The 20,414-nt window shown below is 49.5% G+C and overlaps 1 protein-coding gene across 3 annotated transcripts in view; it reads right to left on the bottom strand.

Moving 5' to 3' along the window:
* SEPTIN5 (septin 5) overlaps window positions 1-20,268 on the bottom strand; it is a 42,729-nt gene extending 22,461 nt beyond the window's left edge. Inside the window, exons 1-2 of one of the 3 annotated variants that reach the window (XM_032127567.1) lie at window positions 20,180-20,268; window positions 20,036-20,046 (exon numbers count right to left, since the gene is read on the bottom strand). Coding sequence is in view for 2 of the 3 variants with exons in the window: in XM_032127568.1 (XP_031983459.1) it covers window positions 20,036-20,092; window positions 20,180-20,222 (100 nt within the window). In the remaining variant the exon portion in view is untranslated. Of the gene's footprint in view, window positions 1-20,035; window positions 20,093-20,179 lie in introns of all 3 variants that reach the window. The other 2 variants (XM_032127566.1, XM_032127568.1) reach the window with 2 other exon arrangements.
* Between the last annotated feature and the right edge of the window lie 146 nt (window positions 20,269-20,414).

Here is a 20,414-nt window from a genome sequence, read left to right as displayed (position 1 = left end):
CTCACAGCTCTCCATCGCAAACCATCGAGACTTCCAGAAGCTCCGCATCACTGCCTGCACCTGGCGGCAAAACCCAAACTGCTGCCTGCTCCATGCAAGGGGCTTTGAAATGCCTTTCAGAAGATCCCAGGAGCTTGCAGCTGACTCGCTCCCCTATGATCCATGCCAGCCCACTGCTGGCTGCCCACCAAGAGCTGGATGGAGTGTAACCCAGCTGTGCCAGGCTCGCAGGCCACAAGGCTGAGACACTGCAGCCGTTGAGCAGTCAGCACCTCTTGCACCATTTGGGGCCTGGCCAGGCTTCCCAGGGCCTGGCACGCACCGGTGCCCGCGCCGGATCACAGCGGCAGCAGGCGCGGTGTTCCCAAAGGGCATCGCAGCGCCAGCTGCCCGAGGAGGTCCCCAGCACAGCTGTGTTGTGCACCACCGACACAGCTGTGGGACTGCCCAGGCAGATACAGAGCCTGGCAGTTTGCCACATGAATGAAGAAGAAAAGGTAAGGGCAGCAAGGCAGCTGGGGACCAGGATTGTTCCCCACTTGCCTGCGGTTGTGCAGCCATCCAGCATTCACATCAGCTCCTTGTACCCTGCCATTGCAGACACTGAGGCCGTGCCTCAGGGAGAGCTGTCAGAATAATCAAAAATGGAATCAAGAAATGCTTTCCAACACCTTTCTCTCCCCTTCTCCATCACCTACTTGCTCCAGCAAACACCAAGCCTGGTTACACCTTTGCTGCACAACTCACCACTTCCCTCTGCCCTGCAGTGTGACTGGAGATTCACATTTTATGTGATGATAGGAGAAAACTTCAAGTCACAGAACATCTAAATCAAACTGTGCTGTCAAAGGGAATTTAAACAAAGTTTCTTCCAAGATGAAGAGTAATAGTCAGTAATTGCTGAGTGTTGCTTCTCCTTATCAGGGAGATGGTGACCAGTATGGCAAAAATAAGACTAGTTGGTCAACTACTAGTTGTAGTGAAACAGAGCAAAGGACCTTGCATGAAGAAGTATCTGGCTCAGAGTCTCAGCAGGGATTGTGTCAGATACTAGGGCTCCCCATGCTCTTCTGTAATACAGGTGTGAATTGCAAGGTCTGGAACCCACAGTAAGGATGACCAACCACACAGATCGTTTACCAAGACTGATGGACACTGACAGGTCCCAGTGCAGTACCCAGATGAACACCCTGGCTGAGGCTGCTGCAGGACAGTTTGCCAGGCTGGGGGGTCGGCTCAGCAATCTTGGTGCTCTTTTACAGAGGGGCAGTAACAGGCACCCCAACACAGAGCTGAGAGCCAGCACACCCCACCAGCACAGCAGCCTTGTCTGCTTCAGCCCAGCCCCAAACTTCATTAGCAGTTTTGCAGCAGTGAGAAATTCCTACTAACCGCTGAGATGGAGCCATCTGTTTCCATTTATGTGCTGGCTCACAGGAGCAGCTACCCAGCAAAGGACTCTAGAGAGGGTCTGCTCTCCTGAGCACACAGGGAGTGAACAGCCAGCCAGTTGGGACAGAGGCTGAATTCACCCTCCTCAGTGACTTAATACCTCCCTTCTGCAAAGTGAAGGCCTGAGAGGCACTGCAGCCCTCCCCCTTTGATTTTGTGACCGAGCTCCATCATATATCCACCTCAAGGCCACCTCCCTGAAGGCACAGAGGACCTGCTCCCAAGCACAACTACACAGAATTACTGCTCTGCATGGCACCACAGCAGAGGAGGGACTGATAAAGCTGTTCCCTCATCTCTTGGCCTGCCCTCTCATCAGTGGCAGATTCCTTTTGGCTTTAAGCCAGGATCCCTAAATTAACAGCTACCAGGCCCTCTTTTTTTCTATATCAGGGTCCTGCAGAAATCACATTGTGCAAAGAAATATTTACCCAGACACCTTTTCCATGCATTCATTTTTATGTACACGCTGCTTGGACCAACCATGTACCCAGCTGCAAAATACACTAGTGGTGCCTGTGCAGCACAAAAGCACAGGGAGTGGAGATGAAAATGGCAGCAGGTACCATGGGAGAGTCTAGGCAGCTTCCAAAAACAGTAGGAGGAAAAAAGGGAAAAAAACTGGGGACACCCTGTGTGCGGAGGGCTACAGAAGTATTGGTCCTGTCTGGCAGCTGAACTTTGGGACGACTTTGCCACCTTGTTTTACCAGTCACACCTGCTTTGTGAGGGCAAATAGTCTTCTTGCTCAACAGGAGGTTTCATACTATAAAACAGATTGCTTAATTCTTGGCAGTTTGTGTTCACCAACTACCCTTTTCCTGTGTTTGCTGCTTCCTGAGTACCCATTTTTTCAGAGTCAGAAGAGACATTATGCTCCTCTCAGCCTGCCCATGGGCCCTGCAATTCCCTTCAGAGATTGCTTCCATTTGGAAGAGCTGGTGCCTGTCGTGGACTCATGACAACAGCAGAGAGCAGCAGAACATGTACTAAGTTCTCCTTTCCTTAACAATAAAATCTTCCAAGTCTGGACTGGAGACAGCAGAACTGAGTGTTCCTGGAGAACAGTGCTCTTGGGTGAGAATGGAGGGAATACCAGGATGTAGCATGAACAAAACACAGCAACAATAGCACCCTGTGATACTGCAGTAGCAGCAACCAGCTGGACAAAACTGCCACAAACCCAAAATCCTAAAGCATGCTACACAGCTTCACGGAGGGATCCTTCCCAACATGATCTTGTCCCACTGCCCCAATCCCATCACCAGCCTCTCTGCCCCACTGTGTTTTTGATTATCTCACCTCCAACTGCACCCCCCTGGAGAGGGCAACTCTGGATCACTTGGCAGGCTCCACCATGGCTCAGCCCCACATCAACATGGCACTGAAGCTGCAGCCAGAGGTGGGAGAGCAGCCAGACCTCAGGTCCATTCTCAATAGCTGGAAAAGAGCTTTCTCTAAAGTGTATCCTCCTGTAGCTCGTGTATCTGGTGTAACAGCCCGAGCACAGGAGCTTCCCTTGCTTCTCCAATTCGCCTTTGCTTTGCTATCACATATTGTCAAGCTGTCCCACTCCGCCCTGCTCCACTGAAATCTTCCCAGGAGACATTTCTCCTCAAAGCTCCAGATAGAGTGACATTGCCATCCTGGTCCATTACAGCCCTGTCCCAGTCACCCTGAGGCTGCTCCCGGGGACTTAGTACATTGCAGAGAGCACACACAGCTTGAGCCACAGAGCACAGGGCTGCTGAACCTGAGAGACCAGGGGAGTCCTGCCTCCTGCAGTTCCCAGCCCACCGGCAAAGCTCTGCTCAGGCAAGCAGCATCATCTGCCAAGACCTCGCCCAGTGAAGGAAGAACCAACGACCCTGCCCTGATTCGGGGGAGGGCCTGAGCAGCACAGCAGGGCTGGGCACAGAGCCCTGCGTTACCATCCCAGCTCCAGAGCTGACAAACCTCCCACCAGAGGCAGCGCCTGGTACAAAGCCTCATTTGTTCCCAACACACGAGCCCGCTCCAGGCTGCTGCCGGGACACATCTTTATTGCTCCCTCCTGACTTCAGCAACAGGCAAGGCTTGGGGATAATGGTCCCTTTCTGGGATGCTGCTGGGGCTCACACACAGAGGCTGCAGATGCAGGGACTGCCAAGGTCCTGAGCCCTGCCAGGCAGTCACCACTGACAGCAGCACAAACCTCTCTTGGAGCTCCACTGACCCAAACTCCTTCTCAAAGACATGGCAGAGCTCCTCTGTCACCCAGCCAGCACCAGTCACCTGTCATTGCGCTTCAGTGTCATGGGCACAGCTGTGCAATGCTGAGCAGAGGGGAAAAGAGGGACATTTTTAACACAAAATCCTTGTTTGTCCATGCACTTTGAGATTGTTTCATCACGTACAGGCATGGAGACAATTCTGAGCCAGGAAGGAGGAAAGTGGGACTGCAAACTCTTGTCCTCACTGTGACATGGTCACAACAGGATTCATTTTCAGTCCCTGCTCCCAGTGCAACAGGGAAGAGGGGCAGGAGGGCTGAAGAAAGTCTCTTGCTAGATCCCACGAATGGTTAAACTCTCCTTATTTAGCAGTGGTGGGAGGAGAATTTATCTCCAAGAGTCTTGATGCCACCTGGGACAAGGCCAAAAGAAAAGCAAATTCTTCCAGTTAATTTATCCCCCTCCAATACTGCCTACCCAGCTACAGGGAGTTTCTGCAGCCACACAGCCACAGAGACATGAGAAAAGACTGCTTTTATTTTCCCAGCCGTAGCCTACCACAGCCCAGCATCTCTTCAGCTTGAGCTGGAGCCAGAAGACAAATAAGCTTAAGGGGAAGTGGCTGGACACTCCCACACAGCTTGTGAGACAGCACTTGGAAGTTGTCCTTGCTGAAAAATATGGATATTTACTGAAGTTCAGGGCTGCACCTGGCAGACCAGCTCCAGCATCCAGAATAGAGCTGGGCTTGCTGGACACCAGCAGAGTCCAAAGACTCCAGGCTCCAGCTGTGCAACAGAAAATCTTGGCCATCTCAAAATAGCAGACATCAAGGCAGGAGGAAGGGCCCTTTGCCATGTCAGGAAGCAGAATTATCTGGTAGCTTCTGCAAGCAGTATCTGTGGTCTCATGAGTCCCTCATCACTATCTGGACCTGCAGCTGACACCCCAGCTGGCTCCCACCCCATGCTCCAGATCCTCAGATCTCCCAGATTTCTCACTGACATCTTGGCTCCTAAAAAGCAAAGCCTCCCGGAGGGCTCTGATTCCCTTTTCTACTGATCCACAGAGCCCTCAGATTCAAGGAACCCAGCGGGGACTCTTCCGTGCATGCACATACCTTCAGCACCTTTCCACACAGCATATGATCACACTTAGCATGTTTTCCAGCTGGGCACAGCTCAGCACCCTTCAGGACAGGGCTGGACTTTTCATCAGAAACACTAACTGCTCAGATATGTGACACGTCCAGCTGTGTTTTTCAGACTCTGCTTCTCCCTCCTACTTCCCCCCACTCTAGCATGTAGAAAGATGAGAACGGAAAGATAAAAACCCCCACATCCATCACTCACTTCCCACCCCCTTGTACAGCTGCACCCCTGGCCATGCCCAGAGCAGCCCACTGGGCAGAAGGCACAGGGCTCTCCTGGAGTCTCAGCCCCTCGCCTGCATCATTCAAAGAGCATCATAAGCTCTGGCTGGGCCTCCAAACACTGCTCCACCTCAGAGCTGGAGACGGATGAGGTCACCTCCAGTCTGAAATCACTTCCGTTCTCAAACTGCTCCCAAAATTGTGCCACAGATTAAAAAGACTGGGATGGGTGGGGAGGGAAACCCAAACCAATGGAGCATGTGCCCCATTAAGAGCTCAACACTTCATTTATCTCTGCCTCCCAGTCAACTGCCATCCGAGCCCTCCACCCTCCCTCCTTCCCCTGCAAGAACAAACCTGGCAGAAACTGCTTTGAGTTAACAGCAGGGTATGGCACAAGCTGCACAGGACTACACTCAACCCCCAACTCCCCAAATCCAAACCCAAGCAGAGCAATGGGAGAAATCACAGCTTGGTGTTGTCAGATGAGCTCAGCCTCACTGCTCTGCCTTGTGCCAGCTCCAACTGCTGACCTCCAACTGCAGCAGCCCAACTCTATCTCCCCCCACACACACAGTGTTGGAAATGGTTTGTACTGGCAACACAGCACCACAACCCTGTGGTTTCTCCAGCACAGCACCATTCTCCACTGTACAAGTGGCCACACTGGCCAAGGTGGCAGCAGGATTCTCTCACCTGGATCAGACAGCACAAATGCCTGAGGAACCAGACTGAGAAAGGAAAATGAAAATTGAAGTCGCCAGCACAGGGCAATCCTAAGGAAAAGAGCCTTGTAGTGGTCACACTTGGCCAGGAGAAACCAGGCTGACAGTTTAGTGGCATTCTTTTAAAAACACATTGACCACAGATGAATCAGTGTCTCATTCTTGGAAGCTCTAACCCGACCGCAGTACCCAGCAGTGCCTCAGGCAGTAACGGCCACCACACATCACTGTCATACACACACACTCCTACACAGTCATGGGTTTTTCCCCTCACCCCAGACTTTGCTCAACACAGGAAGGCACCCAGGTTTTGTGGGTCTCTTCCAAAATTCCCAGTCTCACTGCAATGGCTGCCATTGGATGGGGCCATTTTGTCAGCAAATCCAGCTGCTGTGAACCATACGCTGCTTGGAATCCAACCCAGCTGCAGCCCCTGCACAAGGCCTTGGCCTCACTGGTGACACAGCAGCCACTGGACAAAGCAATGCTGGGCACGACTCCACAGGGTGATATGAGCTACTGCAAATGCAGTGGATAGAGGAACAAGGGGCAGAGCATGCTCGAGTGCAGCTATGGATCACATGCTGCATAATTTTAGACTTCCTTCAAGCAGGTGGAAGACTGGATTGTGTGCGCTGCCAATCCTGTGATAGTTTTTTTGGCTCACACAACAACCTTGGGGCTGAACAGCAGGAGAAGTACAGCATGACTGCATCGCCCAGAGGGCACTTTACTCCTCAGCCTCTTTCTAGAGGCCAGCCCTGGACAACAACCAGTCAAAACTGCAATGACCTTTCTTTCTTGTGGGCTTCAGCCCTTCTAGAAGCAGTGGGCACCAGAGAAAGGAACCTCTCTCAACCCCTGGCACCAGGCATGGACCTGGGCTGTGCATGTAGCTCCTCTTCAGCATAGACTAGGAATAAATACACTGCAGGACAAACAGGTTTCAGCAGAGGAAGCAGAAGGCTGTTCCCACCTGGCTGCATTCCCACCAGGTTCTTCCTGCCAGTTTTGGCTTCACACCTGTAACTCAGTAAGATCCAGTAGAAGTCATCAACACAATGAGAACCTGGTGGGGAAGCAACTGCCCAACAGACAGGCTGCCTTGTTGGGGAGATGAGGAGCCACAGACCTCCTACACAGCAGTGCCTGCGAGTTCCCAATGGGAGAGCTCCAACAGCAATGAGGGGAGCAGGGCGTGCTTCACACCCACTGCCCTGAGAAACACCAACCACTACATGGAAGGAACAGGTCTGAAGTTGAACATTTGGGCTAAGGGGAATCCTGAGGCTCAAGTGCCTCTGGGAAGCTTTAGTTGTGGTGTGATTGACTCACAGGGGAGCAGAGCCACTCCTTCATCAAAGTATGCTGTGTATCCCTAAAAATCATGGCCTCCAGACAGAAATGCCTCTAGACAGAGCTGTTATATCCTGGGCTTCAGTTCTGCCACCTTTAAGTAGAGAGAACTTCACTGCAAACACCCACACCTGCCCTGGCTGGGCCAGTGATGTCTGCTGAGCCCTTAAGGATACAGTGCTGGAGAGCCCTGAAGAAGGGTCATGCTCTTCACCCTGCATCCAGACACCCTGGAGAGCTCCAAGCCATGTTCTCTGTCCCCTGCAAAAGAGATCAACACTGCAAAAGATAAGAAAAGATCTGCAAGAGCAAAGCCTGTGTGAGTTTTCCATGCTGCGACAAGTCTGGGTGAAGCAGAGTCAGGCACATGGGAGCACAAGGCCTCAGGGCAAGCACTGCCTAGCTCCTCAGCCCTGGATTTGTCACCCAGAGAGCAGACTGCAGTCAGCCCCATGCTCCCAGAGAGCACATCCCTATGTCAGGGTGCCTAGCCAGAGCACAGAGGCGATCTCAGCTGCAGAGGGCTCGTGCTCAGCACACGAGACAACTGCCAGGCACACAGAGCAGTCAGAAAGCAGCACAGCCACTGCCATAAACAGTGACTATCCACTAGCCAGCTCCTGCCAGGGAGACACAGGAGGGCTTTAAGGAGAAGTCCAAAGGAAAATAAAGATGACAATTTTCAAATGAAGGTGGGATGAGGTTAAGAGCATTAATCCACAATGGAGCATCTCTGCTGAACAGATCCCTAAAATAGAAGCAGCATTGTAAAAGTTTCAGTTCCAATACAGAAACCAAAATGTTAGATGGCTCTGTCACTCCTGAGCACAGCCATGATCCTTTCACAGAGCTTCGACTCTGATTTTTTTGAGGCAAAGATGAAAGGGCCATTCAGAGCAGCCTGGAACATACCTCTTGCAGTATTTTCAGTTATTTTCCTTCACCAACCCCTTTCCTGGACCTAATCCATGGACCACAGCACATGAAAGGCAACTGTAAGCCTGGCACCAGGTGTGTAAATGCCGAGGCAGCAGCAGCCTCCTCATGGGAGATGATGAAAGCTCTTGCTACACCGCAGCTTAGATCAGAGAGGGATGGTGGGGGGAGAGCGGTGACAAGGCTGCTCACCAGAGCCAAATTTATAAAAATACAGGAGGTATCTAGCTCCTCTTAGTTTCAAAGGAGTTGGGCACTTTCATCTGTATTAAAAGAAGGCTGGCCCTTGGTTCCTATTATTGCAAATTGCCTAAAAAATTTTCCTTTTAAATAACTACATTGTACAACGGCCTTTGTGGAAAAGCTCATGTTTCAGCCTATTGCCTTTCATCTCTACACCACCAACCCAGACCAGAGGAATGTGTCAGCTCCTTGGTTAATCTAGAATGTGCTGACAATTTCAGAGGCACTGCAAGCAGGATCACTTAATTTGTGGTAGGAACAGCCCACAGTTCTGGGCTGGCACAGTAGGAAACTGCAAGGCTGTGGCACAGGAGAGGCTCCACAGACACCATTGCCATGCAAAGACTCAATAACCCTGCCACCATGTCACAAGGCCCCACTGAGCTTCATACTAGGAGCAAGAAGATCAGAGCTGATGCTATGATCTTCCAAAAAAAAAAGGCACTGGGTTTACAACCCAACTCTACAATTTTGGCAAATCTCACCACTGATAATTCAGTATAAAATACTACAGCAAGACCAGGCAACCCAATTTGACCAGGACAGATGTGGAATATGAGTCTTGTCCTGATAAGGTCTCAGGGATGGTACTTTCTACTGAATTCAAGACTGCCATTTTGCCTCTCTCCTCATCAAAAATTACAGCCTTAGGAACAAATCTTAGCATCCAACTGGACTGCAGGAGACAGAGACTAAAGGCCCACATCTTGCAGAGGGTTATTAAAAGACACACATTCAAAAGTGCATGCTCTACTCCTCCTAAAATCCTTTCCACCTTAAGATAACAATGTCTTCCCTGAACAACTGAGGAAAAAAGAAATCACAAAAGGTTAGTGCCCCGAGCTGAATAACTACTGTCCTTGCATCAGGACCACAGCCCAATCATTTAATAAACAGGGTTCTCCATAACATCTGTTCTTTGCAGATAATATCACTGTGACACTGGTCTTTGCTGCTATTTCAGTCTTGATTTCCACTGTAAAGTTTATCCAGTCAGAGTCATCAATATATGCTCTACTTGCCCTGTAGCAAAACTGTTATCAGCAACTCACTAATACAGTCCTGATTGTAAGGAACAGATAATTGTGGAATCCTCCCTCCTGAGAATTTTTCTGTGGTATTGCCAATTTCATAAATTTCTTTCTGGGCTCATCTGAAAATAGCAAAAATGGTAAAGTACATGAGATGTAAGATGAGAGATGCTAACATAGACACTGGAATAGCAGAGTTCATGAAGATGTCACCTTTGGGATGATTACAGTGGATTTCTAGAAGTCAGAATGAAACCAGATTAAAAAGATATTAGAGAAGACAGAAAGTCATTTGACTGTAAATTCTGTAGCTGTTGGACACACAAGGGGCAGCAACACACAATGTTAGAAAGAACTTGGAAGCAATGGAGTGGAAAAAATTGCATTTGCTAGACCGTGTTTTCCTATGAGGCAACCAAAGGAAATGGAAACAGTCACATAGGTAAGGCAGAGCAGCAAGGCAGGGTGGGGAATGCTCCACTCAGTCAAAGGGTTAGTGGAGAGCCAGCATCCTCATGCAATGTCAGCTCAAGTGACAGCCACAACAGGCCAAGAGTAATTTGTCACTCGCACCCCTTTAATGTGAACTGGGTGCAAAATCAGATTAGATACCCACTAACAGCTCTTGGGACTTGCAGCACAGCGTGAAATCAAACCTTTATATATTTTAAGAATCCAAAGATAACTATCTTCAAGCAAAGCCTGGAACCAATGTCACATGCAAAATGAGGAGGGGTTCTCTTGGGCTCCCAGCCTGGGCTCTGACTTGCCAGGCCAAACAGCGATCTCTTGGGATGTATTTTCTGGGATTTATTTTCTCAGATTTATTCTCTGTGTGGGTTCTCACCCCACTGCCCCTTGCAGGCTTTTCAGTCTCATTTATAAACCCCTGCCTTGCAAAGACAAAGCAAGACTTGCTTCCTCTTCTGAAGAAAACACATGCTGGCCTATTACTGCAGGATGCCAGCCAAGAGGTGGGTGGATGCCTTAGTTATTTTATTTTTTGAAAAATAATAAAGAAAAATAGTTATTTGTCATGAAGGAAAATCCCTAATCAACTAAGGGACAAGCTCTAGGTACCCAATACACATGGATTCACTGGAGCCACAAATAAGCTCAGCCCTCAAGCATACACAGGGTGTCTGAGGAAACGAGAGCAGCGGTCTCATCCAGGTACTTCCTGGACATCCACTGTCATTAATGTCATGATAAATGGGATCTGAGACCTCCAAAATGCCCAGTATGTGCTGTGAGCTCTACCTCTCAGGGACACACTTCAGTACCAAACATACCCAAGTGCAAGATGCAGCACAGGAACAGCGCACAGGAAGAAGCATCCACACACTTCGCAAAGAACCAGAAGATGGCTCATCATGCTTTCAGACTAACAAGCCCCATGATATCCCTCATTAGCAACCCCACGCACACACTGCACTGCTGCCACATGAGGGGCAGCTCCAGTAACACCATCACTTGTTTACAAAGAGAACAATTCTGCTATTGTCTGACACCTGCCCATGACAGTGTGACCACGGCAGGAGCAGGGAGTTGTTTGAATGACACTGGGCATTCAAACGAGGCAGCAAAACGCCTGGCACTGGCTGGAACGTCTGAGCAGCTGCTGAGGACCAGCCCTACCACCTCAAACAGAAAGGCTTTCACTGACATTAATGAGAGCTGCAGCAGATAATGCCATCCCACAGCTCCGAGATGGCAGGCAGCCTCTCCATTCGGGGACTGGCAGGCTGAACAGAGCTGGAACTGAGGGACAGGAACGCTGGGCTCCATCCAGTTACTTCTGGTTTACTCCAATTTCTGTGAGGTCCAATGCTGTGAACCTGGTGTGAGCCAAGCATGGTGGGGCAGGGCAGATGAGGCTTATCCAGGTGACAAGAGGACATGCTCCTGCATGTGATGGTCATCAGGGTCCCAAGCAGGTGCATGTGGCGTACAGAGCAAACAAGCCTCTAACTGGCTGACCTCCGTGGGCCTGCTCTGAGCCTCTGAAGTCTGAGCCCCAGGGCTGTTGGCAGACTAGAGCTGATCCAGAGGGTCCAGCTGCTCAGTGAACCTGGAGTGTTTCCCAAGCATGTGCCTGGATTAACTGCTCCATAAAAGCACCAATTCTGCTAAATGACTGTCTTCCCCAATACCCACTTCCCTCATAAATACACGCTCTGCCAAGGGCTCCTTTCAAGGGGAGGGGAGCTCCTTAAAGCAGCTGACCCGCACAGGTATAAACCTCGGGACAAGACACGAGCAGTTTCTCTTCTGCTTGCTACAGCTTCAGTGCACTGCTCCAGCTGCATCACAGAAACCATCTCTGAGAGTCGGGACTGCAAGAACAACTGCTGGGGGCCAAGAGATCATCCCTGACAGCATCTCTCACTGCCCCAATGACACATTCCTGCTCATCTTGGCCCTGTGCAATCACAGCGAGGCTTTGCTGCAGACCAGCTCCATCTCTTGTATTAACTCCTGCTGCCTTGATTCAGCCTACTGCCTACAAAACGGCAAATATCAGCTCCTGAAGGCTCTGATGCTTCTTCCATTACTGTCTGATCCCAGCTGGCACCAGAATCCCTAAGCAGCAGGAACCTCTGAGAATCTAGGATCTTAAAAGCCATAAATCTCCCTGACATTTTTGACAGCAGGTCTTGGGCAGAGGGAAATTACTATTGGTCCAGATAAGCATTTCCAGTACTGCCTACCCGCATTTCCAGGACTTCATATCACTTGCAGAGACTCAGGAGAGCTTTATACCAAACAGCACGCACAGCCAAGGGGACTGTGCATAGGGCAGGCAGATGCCTTTGTGACTCACATTTCACCTGAATATATAATTAATGTAGTATGTAATTTATTTGAAAATAAAAGTGGATGTAAGACTGCAGGATCTAAAGAGACTACATGTGTGTACGTATCACAGCAAGAATGAGCTCAGTGCGTCAGGAAGGATTAAAATAGTTCCCACACTGAGGAAACAGCCAGGAGACATTACAAAAAACTGAAAGCAAAGTGACTTGCCTGGGAAGTAATCTTAAAAATAATTGCAATACAAACTATAGCAGTAAAAGGCCTGGCTTGTGCTCTCATTTGTGTTCACACAGCTTCATGTACCAGGGGTCTGCAAGGAAAAATGAAACAATCACTGGAGCCACATCTGTACTGCCACAGGCTTTGCATCACAGAGAGCAGAAGGAAGATGTTAAGCCCTTGGAGCCTCTTTTCCCACAAGCTGAGTGGATCTCTTTCCCCTCCCTTGCTTCTGCACTGAAAACGTCCAGAGGTCAGTGGGACGGGCTCACTCCTCATGGCCAGTCTCCACGAGCTAGCACTCATGATCCTGTGGTTTATTTGCTCAGCCTGCACTCCCAGCTCCCAGTTTCCCTGCCAGGAGTCATTCTGGGAGAACGGCACCAACTGCGTCGGGTGGGGTCAGGCAGAGACGGGCCATCCCAGCTCCATACACACACCCTGGACACATTGGATAGCAAGCTTCAAGAGAAACAGGGCACTCCCAAAGATCCCCGGAAGAGCAAAGGGCTGAGCCGCACAAAGCTCAGGTCTCCCTCTCCTTGGCACCGAGGGGTCACACAGCACAGGCAGGGTCAGGCAGCCGCTGCCCCTCTCTCCCCAGCAGAGTCAGGGCAGGACGAGCAGGCGGCTGTTACTGCCAGCAGCCACTGCGCAGAGAAACAGCCCAGATTTAAGAGCTGAGTGAACTTCTAGTAAGGGCTTCCCCCCTCTGACTGACTTACAACTACACTGGCTCACACCCCACAGAGCCCCAGGCTTGCATGAACCACAGCCCAAGATCCCTCCACTGCTACATTTCCAAGTGTTAACCCTGAGTCTCCCTCGGCCCTGGCTGCCACGGCACGGCACCAGGCTGGGGCAAGCCGAGGGCTCCGCAGCTGTGTCCAGAGAGGTCTCTGCCACCCTGAGCATCCCCGCACTGCCCAGCACAGCTACATCCCTCTTCCAGAGCTCAACTTCAGCCTCAACTTCTCTTATTTCTTTTGACTTCAGGAGTGGACAGCTGTACTCAAGCCAAAAACTAAACAATTTTCCTCCCCCTCTTGGCGTTACACCCTTGCAGATGCTTGTGCAGGGTTTCATTTCCTCTTCAGCTCTTGGCCAACACTTAGCCAAGCTTTCCTCATTAGCAAAGCAGTCCCTGCATCTTCTCAGCACACTCTCCTTTCAGCCATCCCCAGCACTTGGCTGCTGTGATGTTGCTGGGGTACCAGCCTTGCGGGCAGGGAGTGAGGACTGAGGGAAGGGATAGCAGTGTAGAGCTGAATGTTAGCAGGTCATAACAGATTTCAATTAAATGCACTGAAAATACAAAAGAGAAGGAATGAAGAATATCACCCCATTCAGTCCTAAAACAAAGACAGCTCTAACTTAAGTCAGGAGCAACAGATCTGTTCCACTTCCTGCAGCCCAGCCCCTATGGTCAGCACTGTACATCCAAATCTTCCCTCTCAGCATGCAGTGCTGCCTTTCACTTTCATGCTGAACAGTGTTTCTGGAAAACCAAGTCATGGATGAACAGCAGCACACATACATACTGATGAGGAGCATATGTTCTGGCATCTGATCCCAGCACCACACACAAATCTAGCTCCTGAACACTTTTGTGGGAACAAGATGACTGCAAACCTCTTCACAGCTCCAGGGACAAATCTCTGGGAGAAAGGAATGTGTAACAGCAGACAAACATTTTTTCCTGTGCTTCAAGGCTAACCACACTGTAGACATGCACACACACACACAAAATCTAGCCCTTATGGGAATTATTCCAGTATGCTATGAAACAACTTGCAGACACTTCACAAACATCTGAAGTCATACACGTAGTAGAGGTGCCACACATTTCTTTTATGAGTAGAGCATTACCCTGTGTGGTTTCACTGTCACAGGGAAACCTCTGCCTTGCACAAGAAGGGGACAAACACTTAAGTGTTGGCCAGGCAAGAAAATGCTACAGGCAAGCAAAGAATGCACCCTCCAGCTCGTACTCTACTATCTAAGAAAAAAGGTAACACAGAGCCCACTTGAACTGGAAGAGAAATGGGAATGGGAGAGGAACCCTCTCGACTTAGCCAAGAGGTACCTCAGCAAGAAGTAGCTGAAGTATTAAGGATGGAGCCAAACTCCCCAGGCTTGGTTTCAGCACATATGAGCAGTAACTGCAGCATGGTCGTAGGAGCCACCACTGTGGGGTGTCCCAAAACAGCTGGGGAAACCCCTACGACCAAACATTTAAGACTAATTTGGCAAAGCTCTAGAGACACACAGCAGGCACCCAGCCTGGCCTGGTATAGCGACCAACCAGCTGGCTGAGATGGAATCTCCTCTGGATTTCCAAGATGTCCATTTTATTGGGTATTTAATGAACAGCACCTTAGATTGAAACTGGGCAATATGGGTTCTAGAAGACACTGAATTCCACCAGTTGTTTCTCTCTCTTGACTTGCCTTTCCTCAACTTTCCCAGGGAACTGTCATAACACAAGCCCCTTACATTTATTGCTAGAACCATCAAATGAAGAACAGCTACAGCATGAAGCCAGTAACATTTTTGAGAGTGTAAGTGGTTGTAAGAGACTCCTTGACTCTGGAGACTAAAAGCACCCAGGGACTGCGTTTCTCCTTTGTTCAAATGGCAGCAACATTTTCCCCTCTGCAATTGCAAGCCCTCTTTTGCAAAGCCCCAGCAGTCTGCAACCCAGCAGCGGAACAAGTCACCAGCATCTCTTGGGGTTAAATGAAGGTTGTTCCTACTTCCTTAACACCAGCAAGGATCATGTCCTAACATCTGTTGAACTTACACATTTGGTTAGTGTGCCTGGAACAGCCCTGCACATCTCTTACAAGTGCAGCAGAATTTTGGAGTTGCGCACAAGTAGCTGGGCAAGGAAATTGAAGTGACAAAAATCCTGTGCAGGAAGCACTTACTTCTCCTTTCCATAAACTGCAGATTGATACTTGCACCGAGAGGGCTGAACGTCTCCCCTGCCCTGCACTCACAACTGTTTCATCCATTTGGAGCATAAATAATTGAAGAGAGACAGCAGCAGCAGGAGGAGACAGAATCTGTTCCCAGCTCTCCAGTGGTTCCGTTTCACCATGAAGTCCATGCACTGACCTCTTCTTAAAGCCCTTTTACAGGTAGCCAAGCAGACAAAGAATGGGAATAAAAAAAGTCCAAGTGCCCAGGATGAGCTTTGCTTCCCAGCCCAGAACAGCCCATCTGTGATACAGGGCCTCTGCAGCCAGGCTGTTTAGACAGATGCACAGCAGAAAGACAGGCAAGGCTGAACCTCCTGACCTTCTGCAGTCCCAGCCCACTCCCAACACAGTGCTCTGAGCACTGAGCCTCTGCCCAGCTCGGAGGGCAAGGGACCAACGCTGTCTTTTGAAATGGGCCAAAAAAAATGAATGAAACACACAAGGCTTTTCACAGAGAAGTAAAAGCTTCCACTCCTATGCTACATCTGGCCAAGATATACTGGGACATCAGAAAAACAAGCAGGGATGTGCTGCTTTAAGAGTGTTTCCACTATTTACCTCCAGATTCTGTGACTAATTTGCTACTCCCCTTCTGGCAGGCGCATCTTGGTGGCCAGGATGCATGACCAGGGTTGGAAAACACAGAGGTTGGAAGAGACATTAATGTGGGGAGTCAAAGAGAAACAGCCTCACCCAGGGCAAGCTATGACACAGTGAGAGACTATCCAGCTGTGGTGAAATATCCCATTAGACAGCTGCAAATATAATTTTGCTTTCTCCAAGGGGGAAAAAAAAGCCACCTCACCACAACCACCCTGAATTGATACAGAGCAGGAACACAGATCCATACTGCTGCTCGCAATGATTCAAAGAATCACAATTATAAAATAATTGGTTTAATTCTGAGAAAATTAAAAAGTCAGTGGTAGTCTGTTCTCCTTCTAGGTTCCATACTTTTCTGCACAAGCAAGAACTTTCCTCTAGTTACAAGACTACAAGAATTGTTACTGTAAGAAAAACATTTAGGTGAAAGATGGCAATGCCACAAAGGTTCAGTGCAGGTACAAATCCTCCAAGCTACTCCAGCAGAGAGTTTGGGGAGATTGTGTAAAGACTAAGGTCTGCTTGTGGTCTTTGTTGTACAGTTGCTGTACAAGAGAACCTACCACTCTGATTATACTTCTCATCACATGCTTCACAAAACTCAACTAATCCATTTTCCCCACATAGGTATCTGCATAGAAATTGAGGGTCACATTAGGTCCTGTTCAACCAGCTCAAGGCACAAGGAATCACCTCTTTTCCCTCCTCTTAATCTGCTCTTGGTCATCAGCAGCTGCCTGCAGTAGAGTTGTCCTCAGTGTGACACAGGCAGTATCTACAACTACCTCAAGTGCCTCAGCTCTATCCAGAGTGCAGCTTTTCAGGAGATACACTTTCCTGTAAGCCCACCTGGGCTTATTTCTCCATAAGCATAGCAGAGAAAAGGAGAAGGCAGTTCAGCACAATTCAACAGGGAACTGGGGGATTTCCACCAGCCAATGTTCTCTGGTAGGCATGGCTGGGGTTGAAAGCTGACCTTAAAAATGATGCTCTGTGTTGGCACAGTTGCTATTTTAGATAGAAGACATCTCTGCTGTTGCAATATCTGCTGTTCCAGGAACAGACAGAAATCTCTGCTCCATTTTTTATAAGAAAAAAAATCAAAGGAGTCTGAATGAAAGTTTTTAACATATAAAACCCAGGTTCTCAAAAACTGAAACACAAAGGCAATGAATTCAGTTCTCAATGACTCACACTGAAACCACTCCTCCAATCAAACTACCTTTTACACACCATCTTCTCTATACACAGCCCCCCACATACATTTTTACTGACAAGCAGACCACTTCAAAATATGTTCAAGTAGAAAAAAAGGGCTAAGCTGAGTGCAAAAGGCACAGCCCTGTAATTTCAAACCCACTGAAAGAACTGGATCCACCAGATAGTCTCTGCTCCCACACCCAAACAACTTTGCAAGTTGATGGGGTGGGGAGAGATCAACTTGGGAAGGAGAGGTTCCCATCCTCCTGATTTAAAAAGAAACAATGACTTCAAAGAACATTAGAGACATGAGCCTGAATGAGCAGGAGCCAGCTTCAGAGACATGGCAAGGTAACACCCCAAACACACACACGCCAACAACACGAGCTAGGAGGCATGTTCTGGAGGAGTGTGCCAGGAGACTCCAGTTGAACCAGGTACTTGGGAGGTTTCACCTTTACTCCTCCCACACCAACACCTCTGGCTTTGGCAGAGCATCCATCTGCTGCACTTGCCCTGTTTGGTTCTCAAGTCAATACTCTTGACAAATTGCTGGGTTTCCCTACCCAGGGCCTATTCTTCTGCTCATGGGACGTTAGTCACTGCTTCATTTCCTACCCAGCTTCACCATGAGAATCTCTCCTAGTGATCCAGTGGTAAATAAATTGTTAGGAGAGAAGCCATCCCTCTCCAAGAGGTGCTGAACTGAGATGTAATAAAACTGAGGAGCTTGGTGTCACCAGGCAACCTGCCACAGAGCTCCATACCAGCCCAAGCTCTTAAACAACAACCCTTCCCCTGGGAATACTGGATGCTCTGCACACAGAGACTGGTATGAAACCTCCACTGACTTCAGTAATTAAGAGGTCATTCCTTGGAAAACAGAGAGGTGGAGAATCTACCGTTATTTTTTCCTGATGAATGGTAGTAATTAGGAGCCCAGCCTGCAAATCAGAGTACCCTGAACCCAGACAATGCATCAGCCCTGACCATGCTGTGAGGGAGGATGAAGACATATTGTTTGACACCACATTGTTCCATTCTATGGACTCGGTAAGTCATGAATATTATTAAGACTTTACCAAAGGTAACCCTACTTATATGCAATCTATTGTACTGCCCTCTCAGAAGTTCACTGCATTTCCCAAATATTCATTACAAAATAGCTTTTATAATAATTTTTGAAAAATTAATTCAGACAAGAACCACAGCTTTAGTAAATCCATTAAATTGTTATCTGCTGTCAGATGCAAGAAGACTGGAAAAAAGCAGCACAGGAAGAAAAATCCTGCTCTTAAAAAATGCTAAACAAAAATCATTTTATGCTTTTGCATGTTCACTTCAATTTTAACAGATCGCTTTGTGTTCACAGCTTGGTTTCCCCTTTCCATCCACAAGTAACAGGGCTGGCCCAAATCCATAATGAACTGTGCTCTGTCATGCAAGACCCACTCTACACTCAGCATAAGACACGCAGATAAACACACACCCCCTCCACAGTGGAGGAAAGACCTCCTCTGCCCCAGCGGGAACTGCACTGTCCTGCACACATGGGCTCTTTGGGGTTCAGGCTCCAGCCCACTTTTGCCTATGTAGTGTGACAAGGGCCTTCAGGAGTTATGATAATATCTACAACAGACTCCTCTGATCTCTACTTCACTTCTTCCCCTAGGGAATGCACAGAAAGGAGCCTTGTACATAACCCGCTTCCCTCTTAATTTAAAAACATGAACTGAAGAACAGCATGTTTCTGGGGAGGTTACAAAGCTTCTCCCCAGTTCACAGCTTACACTAGATGTTCCACAATGTCAGAACACATTCTGGATTGCTTTCATCCAGAAATAAAAGAAGAATTAACAGCAATACTCACAAAAAACTACAAAATAATAGCAAAATTTCAAGTACCTTGGAAAAATGCAACTGGTGATCCCATTATCCCATTACCCCTAGATTCACTTTGTTCTTCTCATCACTGCAATCAGCAGCTCACAAAAATGCACAGTGCCAAGTCTGCATTTTATAGGGAAATACCATCTCTTGCCATGACCAGGTGAATACCCAAGCTGCTACAATGCTAGTTTGCTTTTTTGTGGCCCAAAAAAGCTGTGCAGTACTAGGGTCTTAGCAGGCAAGGTGTTTGCTTCACACAGAATTGGAGCCTCAGAGAGCCTGGACCCAAAAGCAAGTGTAAGCCAGGCTGGGAATGGGTGAGATTCTTCCCATGCACTGCTCTGCTGTGTTAACCATCACTTCCATCCCCACCCTTCTGAGACAGAAAGACTCTTCCATTTACAGCAGATGTTGACTATATCATGATGATGGGGGCTGAGGAACACACGGGACCCTGATAACCTCTTACCTAAGCACTCAAGCTCTGCCGAAAAGGATTCTTCTTCTTTTCAAACACCCTAAATCCCTCCAAGTACCAAATAAACAAAAAAACCTGTCGATGTCATCTGATTGCATCACCCCTCCTCTCTCTCCAGGACTCAAAGGCATGTCTCCAAATAGCTATTAGCTTCGCAAAGCAAAGCAGATGTTCCCTAACACCCAAATCCTGGCCGCCTGCGAGGTGCCGATCGGCTGCAGCACCAAGGAGCGGCAGGGACCGGGGCTGTGTCTGCGCATCTGTGCTGCGGAGGGCAGACGGATGGGAGACGTGCTCCCAATACCCAAACGCCTCTGCCAGTCCCGCGCTGCCTTTCTCCATCTGAACCCGCTCGACACACCCAAAGGCAGCGACAAAAAAGAAACCCAAGCCAAAACCCGGGGGGATGCGGCAGGCAAAGCGCCTATTTCCCGGATGAATGCAGCCAAGCCGCCGCTGTGCCCAGGTAGCTGCCGCATCCCCGCGGAGAGCCGTGCCCGGCGGGAGCCCACCTACCTGCTTCTCCTCTGCGGGGCGGCGCGGCCAGGACGGGATGCCCGCGGCGGGGACCGGCAGCGGGGAGAGAAAAGGAGAGAGAGTGAGGCGAGAGGGACGCGCCGGGCCGCGGGGCGGAGCGGCCGCGCGTCCCCGCCGCCTCACCTGGGTTCACCAGCTTGCTCTTGTACCGCATGCCCGTGCTCATGATGCCTCCCCGGAGCGACAGCCGAGCCCGTGTGTGCGAGGGTGGGTGGGGGACTGAGGGAGTGCGAGCGGTGGGGCCGCCCCGCGCCGCCGCCGAGGGGCCGGGGCCGCCCGGGGCCGCCAATCCCGGGAGCCGAGCCCGCCCCGGGCCCGCCCCCGGCGGGTGACAGCCGGGCCGGGGGCTGCGGGAGCC

The sequence above is a fragment of the Corvus moneduloides genome, chromosome 18 (genome assembly GCF_009650955.1).
Source record: "Corvus moneduloides isolate bCorMon1 chromosome 18, bCorMon1.pri, whole genome shotgun sequence".
NCBI lineage: Eukaryota > Metazoa > Chordata > Aves > Passeriformes > Corvidae > Corvus > Corvus moneduloides.
The sequence above is the reverse complement of the archived record's forward strand: the minus strand, read 5'-3'. Positions and strand labels throughout refer to the sequence as shown.